Source organism: Eptesicus fuscus, chromosome 21, assembly GCF_027574615.1.
Source record: "Eptesicus fuscus isolate TK198812 chromosome 21, DD_ASM_mEF_20220401, whole genome shotgun sequence".
Classification (NCBI taxonomy): domain Eukaryota; kingdom Metazoa; phylum Chordata; class Mammalia; order Chiroptera; family Vespertilionidae; genus Eptesicus; species Eptesicus fuscus.
In genome coordinates, this window is record NC_072493.1 from 40,479,809 (window position 1) to 40,497,337 (window position 17,529).

The 17,529-nt window shown below is 60.0% G+C and overlaps 1 protein-coding gene across 1 annotated transcript in view; it reads right to left on the reverse strand.

Moving 5' to 3' along the window:
- Positions 1–38: 38 nt before the first annotated feature.
- Positions 39–17,529, reverse strand: part of SYMPK (symplekin scaffold protein) — a 36,345-nt gene continuing 18,854 nt past the window's right edge. Inside the window, exons 13-28 of the mRNA XM_028135096.2 lie at positions 16,250–16,454; positions 14,836–14,986; positions 13,418–13,653; positions 12,343–12,424; positions 12,041–12,154; positions 11,013–11,160; positions 9,956–10,116; positions 8,073–8,181; positions 7,658–7,758; positions 7,038–7,128; positions 5,803–5,904; positions 2,188–2,375; positions 1,141–1,317; positions 849–944; positions 336–671; positions 39–199 (exon numbers count right to left, since the gene is read on the reverse strand). Of these exons, the coding sequence (XP_027990897.2) occupies positions 56–199; positions 336–671; positions 849–944; positions 1,141–1,317; positions 2,188–2,375; positions 5,803–5,904; positions 7,038–7,128; positions 7,658–7,758; positions 8,073–8,181; positions 9,956–10,116; positions 11,013–11,160; positions 12,041–12,154; positions 12,343–12,424; positions 13,418–13,653; positions 14,836–14,986; positions 16,250–16,454 (2,441 nt within the window). The 3' untranslated portion in view covers positions 39–55. The remainder of the gene's footprint in view (positions 200–335; positions 672–848; positions 945–1,140; positions 1,318–2,187; positions 2,376–5,802; positions 5,905–7,037; positions 7,129–7,657; positions 7,759–8,072; positions 8,182–9,955; positions 10,117–11,012; positions 11,161–12,040; positions 12,155–12,342; positions 12,425–13,417; positions 13,654–14,835; positions 14,987–16,249; positions 16,455–17,529) is intronic.

A 17,529-nucleotide genomic window follows, 5' to 3' on the forward strand; every position in this document is an offset into this window, starting at 1 on the left:
AAAGGCAAAGCACCCCCCTCGCCCTCCCCCCTCTCCCCCTTCCCCACCAAGCCCGTCAGCTGTTCCCCTTGGTCTCGGGGTCCCCGGCTTCCTCCGCGGCCGTGGAGGGGGGGCTGGGAGTCTTCTGTCGGTCTTCTCCGGCGGGGGTGCGGGTCTGGGGGCTCTTCTCCTCCTTCGAGGCGGCGCCCGCTGCGGCCTCCTGGTGACAGGAGAGGGGAGCCGGTCAAGGTCAGCTCCTGTGGGGTGTGCCGCCCCCCACCCTTTGGGCATGGAGACACGCTGCACCCCGGGCCCTGGCGCGTTTCTTCCTCCGCTGCTCCGGTGGCCAGCCCTACCTTAGGCAGGGGCCCCTCAAGACTCGAGTCCAGCAAGGTGGCCTCCGGCAGCCCTGAGTCGTCGTCCACGCTGATGAAGATGGCCGGGGTCTCCCCCTCGGGCCCCTCCTCCCGGAAATCCACGGCTTCGTCCGGCGGGGGAGGGCCCGACCTGGCCGAGGCCGAGACCGAGGAGGAAGAGGAGGGGGCTCCCACTCCCCCAGGCTTCAGCTTCTGTTCCTCCTCCAGCTGCCGCTTTAAGGCCTTCTCCTGGGCCAGCCGCAGGCCCATGAGGTCCTGGGGGGGCCTGGGGGCGGGGGCGGGGGCCGGGGCCAGCGCCAGGGGCTCCAGGTCATCCTGGGGGCGGGAGGGGCACACAGCAGCTCAGGGTGAGTGAGGGCTAGGGCCCAGGCTCCTCTCAGATGGCGGCAGACAGCAGGATGTGCCCCGAGTAAGGGCAACCGCCCCCCATCCCACCTCTCTTTCAGCGGGAGCCTCCCAGAAAGACGCGGTGCCAGGCCGGGGGACCCTCACCTCCTCCAGAGGCCCTGCAGGGGCTTCCTTGGCCTCCGGCTCCTGTTTGCCACTGGCCTCCAGGATGGCCATGATGGAGTTGGGGATGTGTGCTTGCTAGGGGAAGAGCAGGATGAGGTGCTGCAGAGAGCTCTAACCCAGGGACCCCTCCTGGGCACCCCAGATCCCTGGTTGGTCCCTGACCCTCCAGAACCCTTGCCATTCTGTGGCACTGCAGGGCTCCCCTCTGCCCACTCCCATCCAGTCCCCCGGGGCTGGACCCCCAGGGCCAACCACCCACATGTTGGGATACCTGGTGGGGGGTGAAGGAGCGGACATGGGCCAGCAGGGGCTCCCGGAGCTCTGGGCACTTGTCAAACACGGCGCCCAGCTGCTGGGGTGGCAGCTGCAGGATGACCTGGAAGCTCTGGGGCTTGGTGCGTTGGCAGCACTTGATGAAGCCCTCCCACACTTTGGGGTACTTCCACACCTGGACGGGGCAGGGAGGAAGGGGGCATAAGGGGGCGTGCAAGTGGCCACCCTTGGAACCGGAAGGACCGTGCCAAGATGGGGCCTTGCTGGGGCTCAAACCCCTGCCGTCAAACAGATTTCCTTTGGGCTGCACACAGCCCTGACCCCCTCACAGAGGACCTAACCTCCTCCCCCGGCTCCCCAGCAGCGGGGGCAGGACCACAACGTGGGAAGAAGAAAACAGTGACCCCTCCACCTTGGTCTCCCTGGGCCAGGCCCAGGCTAAGTGTTGTGAGCATCGTCTCATTTCATTCCCACAGCAGCCTCCAGGGGGCGTCATTCGCCCTGCGAAACAGAGGAGGCCCCAGAGATGCAGGGACTTGTCCAAGGGTTACCCTGGTAACTAGGGGCAGAGCCAACATTTGACCCCAGGTCGGTGTGAATCTGCATTTAACCTCTAAGCCAGAGGTAGCAGCGTGGCAGCCTGCGGGCTGAATCCAGTCTGAGGGCTTGTGGAAGTTTTTTGTGTCATCACGGTATTCCTGAAAACCCAGACTTCTAGCTTCTCTTGAATGCATCAGCTCTAGGATGCATCCTGCCTGGGTGCACAGTGGTGGGGGGAAGGGGCAGCCATGCCTCTCCTGGGATGTGCACCCCTGAAGTCTCTGCCTGCCTCTAGCATCCACCCACCCATCAGGTAGCTACCCCATGGCTGACGTAGGACCCCTGGAGCGCCAAGGGCAGGGCAAAGGGGCTGGCCAGTGTCATCCGGGCTCCCTAGGGGGAGAGGCAGGCAGGCTGGAAAAGCCTGCGGTTCGGCCTCATCTAGCTTTAGTGTCCTGCTGCAGCCAGTCACTGCCGGGGGCCTGGATGGTCCAGGGCGGGTTACCTGCTTCATGATGAGGCGGGACAGGATGTTCATGACGAAGCCCCCCAGGCGGGGGTACATGGTCAGGGACTGGATGACGGTCCTCATGAGCAGCATGGGCAGGGGGCTCTGCTCCATCAGCTGCTGCATCACCACGGCCAGCACCTCCGACGTGTACACGTTCCGCTCCGCAAAGCACAGGTTGGTGGCTGGAGGAGGCGGAGAGCGGGCCTGTCCTCTCTGCCCAGCTGCCCCCGGGAGGCGGGCGCACCACCACCCTCAGAGAGCTGTAGCCCCGTTTTCTGCCCGTGTACACACCCAGACCAACTTGCAGAAGCTCCGGGCAAAACGGGAGACTTCCCCCACCCAGCAGAGGGTCGCTTTCTCAGGGGACTGGCCTGGTCCTTGCAAGCCTGGTGGCTTGGCCCAAGGGCAAAGACATGGCCAGCTCCAGCAAGCCCCACATTGGACACAATGGGGAGACAGGGCCCTTTCTCTCCGAGGACAGCCCTTGGAGAGCTGAGGCAGGAAAGACGTTGCCAACCGCTGGGAACCCGTGCTGGCAGCACGGCACCTCCACCCCCACTAGGCAGGAAGGCAGCTCCGAATCCCATCAGCACCCCCGTAGTGGACAGAGAGATGGCCCTCCACCAGCAAGGGACCTCCACACCCACCCATCAGGGCATAGGGCATGTGCTACTGCTGGGGCACCAAACCTAGACTATGTGGGGACACGACCCACAGAGTAATGAGGGAGGGGTGAGAGGAGGAGGGAGCCGAGCCTGGGCATACAATCAGCTCCCGGGCCAGCAAGGGCCCCCGGAGGGCTGGGACAATGCAAGCACCCACGAAGGCCTCGGGGTCTGCACCCCGACATCGGTGGGACAGGTGGTGCTCCAATCCATTGTGCTAATGGGGAGGCCCCAGCAAACTGCCTCTGAACCCCCTCTTCCCCAAACACCACTGGCCATGTGAGTCTGTCAACCAGGAAGTCTTTATTGAGCTAAAAGAAAGGCCCCCCATACTTGAGAGGCTAACGGAGAGCAGGGTGGGCACTGTAAGGAACGGGGCAGCTCCCGTTAGGAAAAGGGGGGAGATGAAGAATGACAGGTGACAGGGGGGAGGAGGCTGGGCAGGGGACAGGGCGGGCATCTGGGCCAAAGGGCAGAGGACAGTGTAAGTGAGGAAAGTGCCAGAGCACCTGCCGGACACGAGGCGCTGCTCCTCCCCTCACTTCCAGGCGTCCCAGCTCCTATCTATTTTGTCGCAAAGCCTCCTTCCCTCTCCTCCCCCTCAGCTCTGCCCCAGACTCCTCCTGGGCTTCCCACTCGGCCCTCTGATCCACCCTCCACACAGCAGACTGAAGGGTCTTTTGAAATTCAACCTGACCTTGCACCTCCCAGAGGCCCTGGAGATCCAGCCCTGTGGGGGCCCAGGCGGGTTTCCTCGAGGACTACAGGCCCTGCAAGTGCATCTCTTGGCCTCCCATCTTTCCTTTCTCTGGGATGGTCCTCTCTTCTGCTGCCTCACCCGCTTATCCTTCCGTGGCCTCAGCTCAGGTGTCCTCCCCTCTGGGCGCCCCTATCCCAACCTGGCTCACTCTGAGCTGTTCCTGAGGATGGATTGTGACCCCTGCAAGGGCAAGGTCAGAGCCGTCTCTATCCCCGCTGGGTCCCTAGCACAGCCCAGCACAGGGCTGGCTGAGCGGAAGTGCTCAGTGAGTGAATCACGGGACTAGACTTGAGGGCAGGTCTCGTTATAGGAAACCTCACCAGAGAAAGGGAGGTTTAATGGGGCATTGCTAATACTATCAGCTATTGGGGGTTCCGATGGTGCACAAAACAGGACTGGACTTTAGATCTGGAGCTTCTAGTCAAGTGGAGGCACTAGAGCCTGAGCAGAGAACGTGCTGGGAACTGACTGGACTGGGTGCTGGGGACCAACAGCTGGCGGGGAGAGCGCTGAGGCTGTGGCCTGGGCTGGCAGGAGGCAGCGGTGGGGGTGGGGGGTTCCTCAAGGCCAGGCCTTGCTGACATCTCCAGGGCTTGGTTCCCACGTGGGAAATCAGGCACTAAATCTAGATCCACGAATGGGCTCGGGGTGGCGGGGGCTGTGAATCCCCTCAAATTGGACACAAAGACGCGTGTGCTTATTGTCTTTGGCTGTGGTCGGCAAACTGCGGCTCACCAGCCACATGCGGCTCTTTGGCCCCTTGAGTGTGGCTCTTGCACAAAATACCACGGCCTGGGCGAGTCTATTTTGAAGAAGTGGCGTCAGAAGAAGTTTAAGTTTAAAGAATTTGGCTCTCAAAAGAAATTTCCATCGTAAATTGTCGTACTGTTGCTATTTGGCTCTGTTGACTAATGAGTTTGCCGACCCCTGGTCTTTGGGAACGAGCCTGTAACTTTCCTCAGATCATCAAAGGGGCCTGAGAGCGTAAGCCCACCCCTGGACCCCGGCTTCCAGACCCTTCCACGAGGGCCGAACCGTCCGAGGGCTGTGGAAGTCTGCCTTTTGTTTCATCACGGTATTCCTGAAACCGACTTCCAGCTTCTCTGGAAGCCGGCCACTTTCTGCTCTGGGATGCGACTGCCTGGGGCACCGTGGGGCAGGGCCGAGGGCTTTACATGTTATAGGCCCCTCCCCCGACTTAAAGGTGCAGAGCTTGCTGGGGAAGGCTGGGTATGCAGCCACTGAAGCGGCTTTCAGGCCAGACAAGAAAGACATGAAAGCACAGTGACAGGAGGGGAACCGCCACGGCCCCTGAAAGGAGACGGGAGGAACCAGAGGACAGCTGTCTTCCGAGGAGAGCAAGCGACAGTGAGGGCGTCCGCTCCAGCCGCACCGGAAAGCTTGGCTTCTGGACCAGAAACCTTCTCGGGGAGGGCGTGGTGGGGGCGGGGGGAGAGGGGGGCTGGGAGCCGAGGGAGAGGCTTCCCACGGAGTGGAACCGGTGGGACCGGCAGGACTGCGATTCCAACTCAGGTCCACTGACTTCAGCTTCTGTTTTACTTACGACACCACTTAGGTGCTGTGTGGCCCCAAGCAAGTTCCTTAACCTCTCTGGAACCTCCATTTCCTCGTCTACAAATGGAAGTCCACAGACTCACCAGGTACCGGGTGGTGTGGATTGGTAGGCACCCTGTGAGGCACCCAGGAGAGCCTGGCTCAGAGTGGGTGCTCAGGCAGGAGGGACAGCAGCTCCCATGAAACTGCAGATGGTGGTGAGCCTGTCACCTTGTCACCATCACCACCCCCACCCCACGGTCTCCTGTCCCAACTGGACTCGGCATCTCCTCCTGGTCCAACCTGGGCCCCGGTGCCCTCTGCCCACCCACACACTAGGCTGCACGCTCTGCTTCGCTCCTTGGGCTGGGGCTGGGGAGGGAGGGGCTCCCCAACTTTCTTGAGGACAGGTCTGTGCCAGCATGTGGTACGTGCACTGTTTTCTTAGAAGGAGAAGAGAAGGAAGAAGAGGAGGAGGAGGGAGGGGAAAATGGTGGGTGTTGGAGCTCTGTGCTGGAGCTGTAGGTGGCATAACGGCCGACTCGGTGGATTCCAGGGAGGCAGGGGAGCTGAGGTTCTTCCTGGGTCCGTGGGGGCCAGGCCACTTAAGGGGGGCGGGGGGAGCCTCACCTTTGATGATGGACTTCATGTCGCACTTTGCAGAGTCGATGTTGTGTAACGCAATCAGCAGCTCTCCAGGGTTCAGCGGGGACAAGGCCGAGTTCCCTTCACCTGCAGCGGGAGAGAGTGGGGGAGGGGAAGGGAGGAGACAGTATGGAAGCCTAAGTGGAGAGATCTCCGAGTCCCCCGACTGGGGAACAGTGAGTGGAGATGAGGCGCCCTCTGCTTCAATGGGGCTGGAGGGGGGACAAAGGACACAGAAAGAGGGGGCCAAAGAGGCAGCAGCTAGAGAGCCATCTCCTCCTTCACAACACAAGGCCTTCTCTCGCTCTCCGCCCCCCACTGGGTCCCGAGTTAGGGCAACATCTGAGTGTGGTTTGGTGGTCTCTCTCCCCGCACTGGGCTGTGTGCCCAGGGCCAGGATGAGCTCATGGGGTCCCGAGCACAGGGGACACTCCTGGGCACTTGCGGGGCTCACACGGGTGCCGCGGGAGCGGCTGGGGATGGCCCTCGGCAGGCGCCGTGGGAGGGTCCCGGACACTCCACGTGCGTGTTTTAAATCACCAGGTTTGGGGAACAGCCTCCAACACCCACCGGGGTAATTTTTCTAAGTTTAACGTTTGTTTCTTTTTTAAAGAAGTATGTTTTTATTTATTTTAGAAAGAGAAGGAGGGAGAGGGAGAGTAACACTGATGCCTGGCTGCCTGCACACCCCCCACTGGGGATGGAGCCCGCACCGGGCATGTGCCCTGACGGGAATCAAACCTGTGACCTTTGGTGCAGGGAGGACACTCAACCCCTGAGCCACACCTGCCAGGACAAGTTTTTCTTTCTGACCCTGACAAAAATGCCCCTCCCCCACAGCTTGAGGGGTTCAGGCAGGAGCTGAGGAGCAGCAAGAATGCCTGAGGGAGAAAGCACTTGGGTCCTGGAATGGAAGACCGAGCAGAGTCAGCCCCAGGCTCCACATGCGGCTCCCTCTGTGGGTGAAACCGCCACCCAAGCAGCACAGGTGGGGGGAGGAGGGGGAAGCTTCGAGGCTGGGACAGGTGTTTAGACGGTGCTGAGTCTGGATGGCAGCCCCAGGGAGCAGGGCGAGCCCTCTCTCCCTAAAGGTGGCACCACAGCCTCACCCCCGCACCTCATTTCCGGGACCCTCCTTCCGGCCTGACCACGTGAGGGGGGCCTCCCAGAGGAGGGAGCCGAGGCGAAGGGCAGGCCGGGGCAGGGCAGGCAGGACCTACCATGCTGGGTGCCCAGCAGGCGGTTGAAGACCTCCTTCACCACGATGGGGTTGAGCTTGATGAGCTTCGGCAGGGCCTGGATCACTTCTTTCTACAGGGGGGGGGGGGAGGGGGCAGGTCAGCTGCCTGTGGCTCGCCTAGATGGGGGTTGGGCTCCGGCCTCTGATCCTTTCCTCCTCTCACTCCCTCTGGCCCCTTAGGGCTGAGCTTTCTCCCCAACTCAGTGACCACCCCACCTTCCTCACGCCCCTGCCAGGAAACGTACCCCCTGGACCAGCTCACTGACTCCCCCCACAAATGGCGTGTTATCATCATCACTCCCTCTGTACACACGAGATGGAGCTCACCCAAGGTCTCAGCCCACCGGGAACAAGACCCAGGGGAGCACATGTTGGGGGCGGGGGCGGGGGGGGCTTTCCTACATGCTGGGAACAGATCTGCTCTGTGTTTCCCTTCAGGCCTCAGGACAGGGGGACATCAAGGCTCAGGGAGGGGAGTGGCTTGCTTGAGGTCAGATGAGGCTGAGGCTGAGGCCGAGCTGAGGTTGATCCCTGGTCTGACAAGCCCCAGCATGCGCTCACGGGGTGGGGTGGGGGGCATCCGGGCATCCAGTTCCCTACCTTCTCCAGCCCATTGAGCACGGGGATGAGGAAGCGGACGTCCGGCAGCCGCTTGTGGTAGAGATCCCGGACGCGCTTCACCAGCTCCGGGGAGGGCGGGACTGCAGGCAGAATGAGGAGGCGGCACGGGTGTTGGGGTGGGCGGGGTGGGGGGCACTGAGAGGGGAGAGATGGTGGGGGTGTGCGGGAGAGGAGGGGAGGAATAACTTCAATTCCGAGCAGGAGCCTTGGCCCTGGTTTTCTAAGTGCATTTGGCCACACGCTGTCCTAGATGCAGAAACTGAGGCCCGGGGGTGGGGAGGGGCCACAAGAGGTCCAGCCGTCTGGGGACCCAGCAGCTTTAACCCCCAGGTCCGGGGGGGGGGGGGGCCTGGGCAATGGAGGGAAGGAGGCCAGGGGGACTCCCCGGGGGCACCTTTGTCTGTGAGGCTGTGCAGACATCTCGTGACCAGAGTCTCAGCCCCCTTGGGGCAGTTTTCCACCAGGAGCAGCAGCTCTGGCGAGTTCATGCCCATTCCTCGGATCTGGAGGGAGAGGAGACAGGGAGGCCTGAGCAAGGGGCTGGGCGATGTGGGGAGGACGAGGGGCCCAGGGCGAAAGCTAGGGGAGACCCAAGTGTCAAGGGCAGGGTGGCTAGGGGGTGCTGGGACTCTGGGTAAGAACTGGGGACAGTAGATCTTAGAAGTTCTCATCACTAGAAAGAGAAACTTAACGGATGTGAACTAAACTTACTGCTGCAGTCATTTCTCAATACACACATATATTAAGTCATTACGACGTATACCTTAAACTAACACCACGTTATGGGACAATTTCATCTCCACAGACCTGGGGGGTGGAGGGGGGGGAAGAGCTGGAGACAGTGCTCGGAGCACGGGAAACGGGGAAGGTGGGGGGCAGGGCAGAGCAGCTTGGTCTCTTGCGCCCAGTCTCACACGGATGCGCCTCCTGCGGCGTGCGGCCTTCGCAGCACCAGCCTCCTGCGTGCAGGCCATGCCTTTTCTCACTGTCATCTCTACCTAAGCGACCTTCAGTTTCTCAGTGAGCTTTTCTGGCTTCCGAAGGCATCAGGGACACCTGCCCTCCCCCCTCCGGGGCCGCCAGGGCCCCAGCTTGGCTGCTGCCCCGTGAGCACCCAGCACAGGGAGCCGAGGGCCCGGCTTCACGTGACTGCGCCCTCCTCTGCCACCGAAGTGAGTGGGACCGACAAGGCTTTGCCCTCAAGGAGCCGCACTGCAGGGCCTCACCTTCAGGCCGGGGAGGCCGCTGCCCGCTCACACGAGCCTACCATCCCCACTTATAGGGAAGGCCGGGCTGGATCCCGGTGGCAGGTATGTGGGCATTAAGATACACACTCTCCTTTTGATTCTGTTGGGAACGTTCCGTAATAAAAGTATCGGAGGCAGAGACATGAGTGGTTTCAAATCCAGCTGCAAATTGGCAGGACAGACGGACATTCCAGATCCCAGGTGCCAGTTTGCAACTGAGTTGCTTCTCATGGGGTGACCCTGCGGCTCCAGAGGCAGGGGAGGGCCAGCTCATAAATGACGTTTACACGAATTCCTACAACAAACTCGGGGACTGCACCCCGCCTGCCCGCCATGTTCGCAGAGTGAGAAAGTGAGAGGCAGCTCAGCCTGTGTGGCTCAGTGGTTGAGGATTGACCTATGAACCAAGAGATCATGGTTCGATTCTCAGTCAGGGCACATGCCCAGGTTGTGGGCTCACCCCCAGTAGGGGAGGCGGGGCGTGCAGGAGGCAGCCGATCAATGATTCTCTTGGGTCCTGGCTGGTTTGGCTCAGCGGATAGAGCATCGGCCTGCGGACTTAAGGGCCCAGGTTTGATTCCGGTCAAAGGCACATGCCCAGGCTGCGGGCTTGATCCCCAGTAGGGAGCATGCAGGAGGCAGCCGATCAGGGATTCTCTCTCATCACTGATGATTCTCTCTCTCTCTCTCTCTCTCCCTCTCCCTTCCTCTCTGAAATCAATAAAAATATATTTAAAACAATGATTCTCTCTCATCACTGATGTTTCTATCTTTCCCTCTCCCTTCCTCTCAAATCACTAAAAATATATATTTTTTAAAAAGAAAGTGAGAGGCAGAATGTGACCTCAGGTCTGTCCAACTCCAGGCTCTAACCGTGGGGCCGCCCTGCTGTCTTCTCACGAACGACGGACGTGTCCACGACCCACAGCTGCAGAGCAGCTGGGCCCGAGTGACCACCCTTAGAGCTGAGCTCCCGCCGAGGTGGCCACAGCAGGGGAGGGGCAGGGGAGGGGCCGGGGGAGGGCCTCACCGGCTGCTCGATGACCCGCAGCACCGTCCGCTTGATGTCGGCGATGGCCTCGGTGTACACAGCTGCCAGTTCGTGGATCAGCTTGTGGTTCTGAGGGAGGAGGGCCAGGTAGAGGTACAGACACTGCTTCACGGTCTCGTCGGTCCAGGGCGCCGCCACCTCTGAGGGGCAGGAGACGGGATCAGGCCGGCCCACTCCCCTCCCACCCCTTCCCGCGCCCCGTGCCTGCCCCTTCTTGGGGGCAGTCGGAGAGAGCGGGGCCTGGAAGCAGACTCTCCTAGGGCAGGAAGCCAATCATCAGGGAAATGGGGTGGGATCAGGACTGCCCCCCTTTTAGGAACCTCTGCACTGAATTCCCACCTCGTCCCCTCTGACCACCAATCCACAGGGCAGCAGTCTCCCCTGCCCCTCTCCTGCTCAGGGCACGCGAGTGCTCTGTGCCCTCGGCAGGAAGTCCCAGCTCCACAACTTGCTCCGCCCGCCAGGCCCTGTGGGGCAGCCTCTGCCCGGGGCTCTGACAGCCCCCCGAGCCCTCACTGGGAGGCTCTTCCTTCCGCACCTCCTCGCCTCTGGGCCGCACGTGGCCAGCGCCTCTCGGGGAAGGTTCCCAGCACCCAGGCTGTGCCGGGCGCCTGTGCTCCCAGGAGGCCCTGTGCTTCCCTCCAAGCCCGAACCTTCCAATTCAATGGCTCCTTGTCTTAGGGCCCAGGTCTCCCCATCTGTAGTTCTGGGGGGACCAGGCCTTTGCTGAGGGAACAGGCGATGATCCTGCCCGGTCCTCCTGGAGCCCCACAGCTAGCTCTCCTGTCCTCCGCTCTCAGCCCAACGTCCCTTCCTCCGGGGCATCCTCCCTGACCCCTCAGGTTGGGCCAGGTGCCCTCTGGGCCCCTAAGCTCCTTGGTGGCGCCGTCCTGGGCGTGCTGGTCTGGCTATTCCTCTGCTGTGTTCCCCAGTGGGCGGGGCGGGGCTCAGCTTGGATCCAGCCGTTTCCAGGGTCCAGTCCAGAGCCTGGGTCACAGCACGTGCTCAAGAGGCACCTGATGAATCGGCACCGAACCTGTGTCCTTGTCGGCTCCAAACAGCACCGATGGCGGGTTGGGGTGGACCAGGAGCTGCAGGTAGTTGAGGGCAAACTTCTCTACGTACTCGCGCAGCTGTTCCTTCTCATACATGCGCTTGATGAACAGCAGGGCCTGGGAGCGCACCTGCGGAGAGCGGGGGCAGACGGTGAGCGGGCCCACGCCTGAGAAAGGCCAGGCCAGCTGAGTTCCCTGCGCCCAAGGCTGTGAGCCCACGCAGGGTCCCGCCTCGCTCGCTGCCTCCTGCTCAGCCCCCCCCCCCCCCCCCCCGTACCACCTGCCTTGCTTGCTACGCTCCAACCAGAAGGAGCTTTCCTCACTTCCTCCAAGGGGGCAGCATTCGCCCTGGCTGTGGGACCTGGCAGAGGTGCCCAGTGTTTGGAATGCCTGCCACGGGCCATATCCTGGGTCACTCAGACATCCCCTGCTGGGAGCCCTGAGCACGGACAGGGGCCGGGCCCCAACAGCACCACGGGCCGAGCCGGAGCACACGGAGGGTCTGCCGAGCGAACGGCCATGGGACACCAGGAAGGGAGCTGGCGTGAGGCTGCCACAGGGACAGGGACAGGCCCTTTCAGCACACGCACGCACATGCGTTCCCTCTGCCCAGAGCACACCGTCCGCGCACCTGTCAGGTCTCGGCCCACACGCCTCCTTCTCCAGAAGACCCCCGCCCTGCCCACCCCCATCAGGTGGGTCAGGGCTCCCAGCCACCCAGGCAGTGTCACCGCCCGCTGACAGGGCGCCCTGCCCCTCCCCTGCTCAGCGCCCAGGCCCAGCACAGCGCCAGGCGTGAAGGGGGCTCCCCCCACGGGCGGAGTAAGAGCAGGAAGGGGACTGCCTTCCCGGGAGGGCGAGTATACACGTGTGCACATTCTAACAGCTTCATGCCATCACACGTGGAAACACCACCACCACCCAGCAGCTGCTGCGCGCAGGGCACCTCCCGGGGACAGGGGCGGCACCGAGGCCGGTCCTCAGGGCAGGAGGGGCTGCGGGGAGTCACCTTGTCCTTCTCATGGGAGCTGAGGTCCAGCAGGACATGCAGGTACTGGAACTGGCGGGACGGGCGCTTGAAGATCAGGTCTCGGAGAGTGGACATGCCCAGGTAGGTGCGACTCTGGCAAGAGGGAGGGACCCGGCTCAAGCCGCCTGCGGGGGGCCTCGGGGGGCTCTCTTGCCTGGCTCAGATCTGGACCTGCCCGCACACACCCTTCCACGAGGTCTCGGCTGGGTGCCCCTCAGACCCCACGCAGGGCCCCGTCCCTCCAGGATGCGGGGACAGGGCGCTCCGCTGCCCGGCCTCACCTCATCCTCGCAGTACTTGCGAATCACCTCCAGGGCACTCTCCGTGATCAGTGGCGCCTCCAGCACAACCTTGGTGAAGATCCTGCGGAGCGGGAGGGACAGGGAGCGGCTGCAGAGGACGCCTGGCCCCCCAGTTCCTCTGAACCAGAGCTCAGAGGCGGCCCGCCCTCCCGCAGCGGCGCGCGCAGCCCACAAATAGCTCTGAGGGCACAGAGCAGGCTTCGCACGCTGCCGGCGGGTGACCTGGGTGGAGACGTCACCTCTCTGAGACTCAGTTTCTTCCCTTTGTCCACTGGGGACTCCGAGCTCTCCTCATTTAATACAGCAACAGGAGGGAAAGGTGGGGGAGGGGGTTGCTATTTTAGACGTGGAAGCCACAAAAGAGATAACGACGGAGTCAACGCTGGTGGGTGAGAAGGAGCCAGCCATGCAGTGTGGGGAGCATTCCAGGTAGAGAGAACAGGAAGTACCAAGCCCTGAACTTGGCATGTTCAAGGAATAGACGACAGAGGCCAGTGTGGTGCCAGTTTGGGGGTGGCAAGGAGCAGAGGGGCACAAAACAGAGGCTAAAGAGGTAGGAGGGATTGGATCCCACAAGGTCCCAGGGCATGGGAAGCGCCTGCAATGTATGCCGAGAGCAATGGAGAGCCAGAGGAGGATTTCAGTGGGCGAGCAGCACGGGATTAGCATTATCCAGTGTCCCTGGCTGCGGGGTGGAGAGCGGAGAGATAAGCTGGAGGCTGAGGACACAGAGGAAGGCACAGAACCGGTTCAGGCGAGATGGGGCTGGAGAGAAGCCTACGAGGCAGCACTGTTATTTACAGGTGAGAAGGAGGCCAAAGGGTGAGGGACAGGCTCAGCCAGGTGCAAACAGCAGCTGGAGATCAAGCCCGGGGTGACCAGAGCCCACACTGAGCGCCCTGCTATGGGCCTCCAGCCGGTGGGGAGAAGGGAGGACGGACACACGCGGGGCTGACTGGGTGGGAAGAGAGGGAGCTAGCCAGGATATGGAAAGGAAAGGCGGGACACAGGAGGGGGATGCTTGGGGACGGGAGGGTGCAGGGCCGCCCCTCACCCATCCTTCTGGTCTGGCTTCTCCTGCAGGCCGGAGAGCAGGCGGATGAGGCAGTCCTCGTACTTGTCCAGGGAGCCCGCGGTCCCGGCCGCGAGGTAGGCGTTGTACTCCTGGTAGAGCCAGGCGAAGGCCAGGTCCAGGCGGGCCCGGATGTCTTCCAGAATGAAGGACAGGACCTCAGCCTTCAAGCCGGCGTCGAACTGCGTCACGAGGCTGGCCAGGATCTTTATGCGCACCTGACAGGAGAGCGAGCGCGTTGGCAACTCCCGCCCAGGCTCAGAGCACCCCCGTGCAGACCCGAGGGTAAGTGAGGAAGGCAAGGTGGAGAGCCTCATGCCCAGCAGGTCCCATTTTGGGGGGGAAATAAAAAGGAGAAAAAAGTCAATCATTATAGAATAAAACGAGTTTCTAGGAGCAGGACCCATGCACTTAAATACACCAAAAAAGATCTTGAAGGGTTCCTGAATTTGTCTAGGGAAGGGGATGGGGTGCAGATATCTCTCTCTATAGCCTGGAGTTCTTTAAACTTTTTTTTTCTTTTTTAAAAAAATATTTTTTATTGATTTTAGAGAGAAAGGGAGAGGAAGAGAGAAACACCAATGGGTTGCCTCCCATCTACAACCCGATTGGTGATCGAACCTGACACCCGGGCATGTGTCCCAACCAGGAATTGAACGGAGACCTTTTGGTGCATGGACGACGCTCAACCGACTGAGCCACACCAGCCAGGCCTGGAGGTCTTCTTTAACAGAGTGTTTATATACGACCTGGTTAATGGAAACAACCTTGCCCTGGCCAGGTGGCTGATCTGGCTGGAGTGTTGTCCTGTACACCGGAAGGTTGCAGCTCCAACTCCTGATCAGGGCACACACCTAGGTTGTGGGCTCCATCCCCGTTGGAGGCGTGTACGAGAGGCAACTGATCTGTTTCTTTCTGAAGTTTCTCACTCTTTCCCTCCCTTCCTCTCTCTAAAATCAATGAACATGTCCTCAGGTGAGGATTAAAAAAAAAAAAATACATCTTCAAAAAATGGGAAGTCACTTGACTGAGGTTACAATGCCAGCAAGTGACAGAACTGGGATTTAAACCAGGTATGTGTGAATCTAAACAATAAAAATAAAAATAGCGTTAAGCACAGAAAACACAACAGCAGCCCTCCGTGTGTGTGTGTGTGTGTGTGTGTGTGTGTGTGTGTTCCTTGCAGCCAGCCCTGAGAGCTGAGGCGCTGATGATGATGTTCCTTGCTCTCAGCAGTGAGAGCCGCTATCTGCGTGGAGATGGAGAACAGGAGGCTTGGAGAAGTGGTCGCCTGGTGAGCGGCCGAGCTGGGAATGAGAGCCAGGGAGGGGCGTCTCTCTGCTGTGAGGTAGGCTCTAGGACGGGGACTGGAAAGATGGATTTGGGGGGACAGGGCGCACCTGGGCCGCCCCGCTGCAGGCCACGGCCTTCTCAGCCCGCAGGATCCGCTTCACCGCGCCCAGCTTCATGGCCTCGACCTGGGCGTCCGTCAGGGGCTTCAGGACATCGCTCAGACGGAAGATTTTCTTGCGCCCCCCGGCACCCGCCAGCCTACGTGGGAGAGACGACAGGGACACAGAGGCTCGGAAGGTCCTTTCTGGAGCTTGGGCCCAGCCGTGACTCCCCAGGCCACACACACACACCGCACACTGCCTGCCTGACGCCCCTGTGACCCCGCGGCACGGCAGAGCACGGGGCAATGAGGAGAACGCTCTGGTTTGGTAAAGGGTGTGGCAGGGAGAGCGGCCATCAGGAGGCAATGAGGGAGCGGAGGTCTGAATGAGGAGGGGACGATTCGCACAAATTCTAGGCAGGGAGAACAGGAAGTGCAAAGGCCTTCAAGTGGGGACAAGAGGGGAACGGAGAGCCTTGGAGGGGCAGGAGGTCAGCACGGCCCCGCTGACTGGACCTGGGCAGGGACCGGCTGGATTGTGGTCTGTGAGGGAGGTAATAACAAGGACAGTGATGGTGACAACCAGCAGCGCTTATGACATGTTAGGAACCATGATCATCTCAACCCTGAGTTAATTATCTAACCATGACTGTGGACTCAATTTAATTCTCTCTTGATCCTTAGAGATAGAAAATATCATCCTAGTTTTATACATAAGAGGATGTTTTTATGTAAAAAACTCCACAACTCCTAAGGCCCTGGTCAGCGTATCTAACTGGCTAGGGCAGTGGTCGGCAAACTCATTAGTCAACAGAGCCAAATATCAACAGTACAACGACTGAAATTTCTTTTGAGAGCCAAATTTTTTTAACTTAAACTTCTTCAAAATAGACTCGCCCGGGCAGTGGTATTTTGTGGAAGAGCCACACTCAAGGGGCCAAAGAGCCGCATGTGGCTCGCGAGCTGCAGTTTGCCGACCACTGGGCTAGGGTGTCAACTCAGGCACCAAAGGGTGGTGGGTTCGATTTCTGGTCAAGGGCACGTAGTGGGTTGCAGGTTCGAACCTCAGCTCTGGTCGGGTGGGTATAGGAGGCAACCAACCCTTCCTTCCACTCTCCAAAAAAAACAAAACAAAAACATCATCCCTGGCTGGTTTGGCTCAGTGGATAGAGCATCAGCCTGAGGACTGAAGGGTCCCAACATTTGATTCTGGTCAAGGGCACATGCCAGGTTGTGGGCCTGATGCCCAGTGGGGGTCATGCAGGAGGCAGCCGGTCAATGATTCTCTCTCATCACCGATGTTTCTATCTCTCTCTCCCTCTCTGAAATCAGTAAAAAGAAAAAAAGACACTGTCTCTGTTTATCTTTGTCACACACACACACACACACACACACACACCCCAGCACCTGCGGGCACTCACCGGGGCTGCGTGACGGGGATGATGGGCTCGGGCCTCCGCTTGGCCTGGGGCGCCTCCTCCTCCAGGGTGGCCATGGAGCCCAGGGAGCCCACCACGGAGATGGCCTGGCCCTGGGCGGACAGGCGCCGCTTGATCAGGACACTCTCGGGCTTCACCACCTTCTCCTCCTTGGGCTCCTCCTTGCACTGCTTGGTCTGCTCCACACCTGAGGGAGGCGCGCAGGCTCCGGGCACGTCCGACCACGTGACCCGTGCAAGACCCGCCCGTGTCCCAGGCTCTGTTCTAAGCCTCGGACACACAAAACTCTGCAAAATGCACGTCTGGAACAGGTAGGCTTTGTGTCCCTTTGCAATACAACCGAGGCTCCGACTAGAAATGCCATTCACTGCTGGAGGGGCTAATGGAACAGCCACTTCGGAAAGCGGATGGACATTTAATGGCAACCAACACACCCTGACACATGACCCAACAACTGCATTATATGCTCAGATAAATGAGGGCACGTGTGCATCAAAACATTTACACACAGATGTTCACAGCAGCCTTACTCACAACGCCCAACACTGGAAACAACCCACAGGTGCGTCCGCAGGACGGCGGATAAACCAATGGTGACTGCGCGCCTCAGGGAGTAATACTGAGCAAGAAAATATAAACTATGGTTCACATGCCAACACGGGTGAATCTCCAGAACTTCTGCTGAGCAAATGAAGTCAGACTTTCCATGATCCACTTATATGAAGTTTGAGACTAGAGAAAACAATCTCTGGAGACAGAAGTCACAACAGTGAGCACCTATGGAGGGAGGATGTGGGAGTGTTGACCAGAAGGAACTTTTTAGAGTAGAAATGTCCCTCTTCCCACTGCATCGCCATCCGGGTGGTAGTTACACCGGTGCACTCACTTGGTAAAAATTCACACGTAAGAGTTGTGTGTGTTGCCCTGGCCGGTCTGGCTCAGTGGATAGAGCATTGGCCTGTGGACTGAAGGGTCCCAGGTTCAATTCCAGTTAAGGGCACATGCCTGGGTTGTGAGCTCGGTCCCAAGTAGGGGGCGTGCAAGGAGGCAGCTGATCAATGATTCTCTCTCATCATTGATGTTTCTATCTCTCCCTCTCCTTTCCTCTCTGAAATCAATAAAATATATTTTTTTAAAAAGAGTTGTGTGTGTCACTGAATATAATTTGTAACTCAATAGAACTGTTGACATGAGAAAACACCCGAGACTCGCCCTAGCTGGTTTGGCTCAGTGGGTAGAACATCAGCCTGCAGACTGAAGGG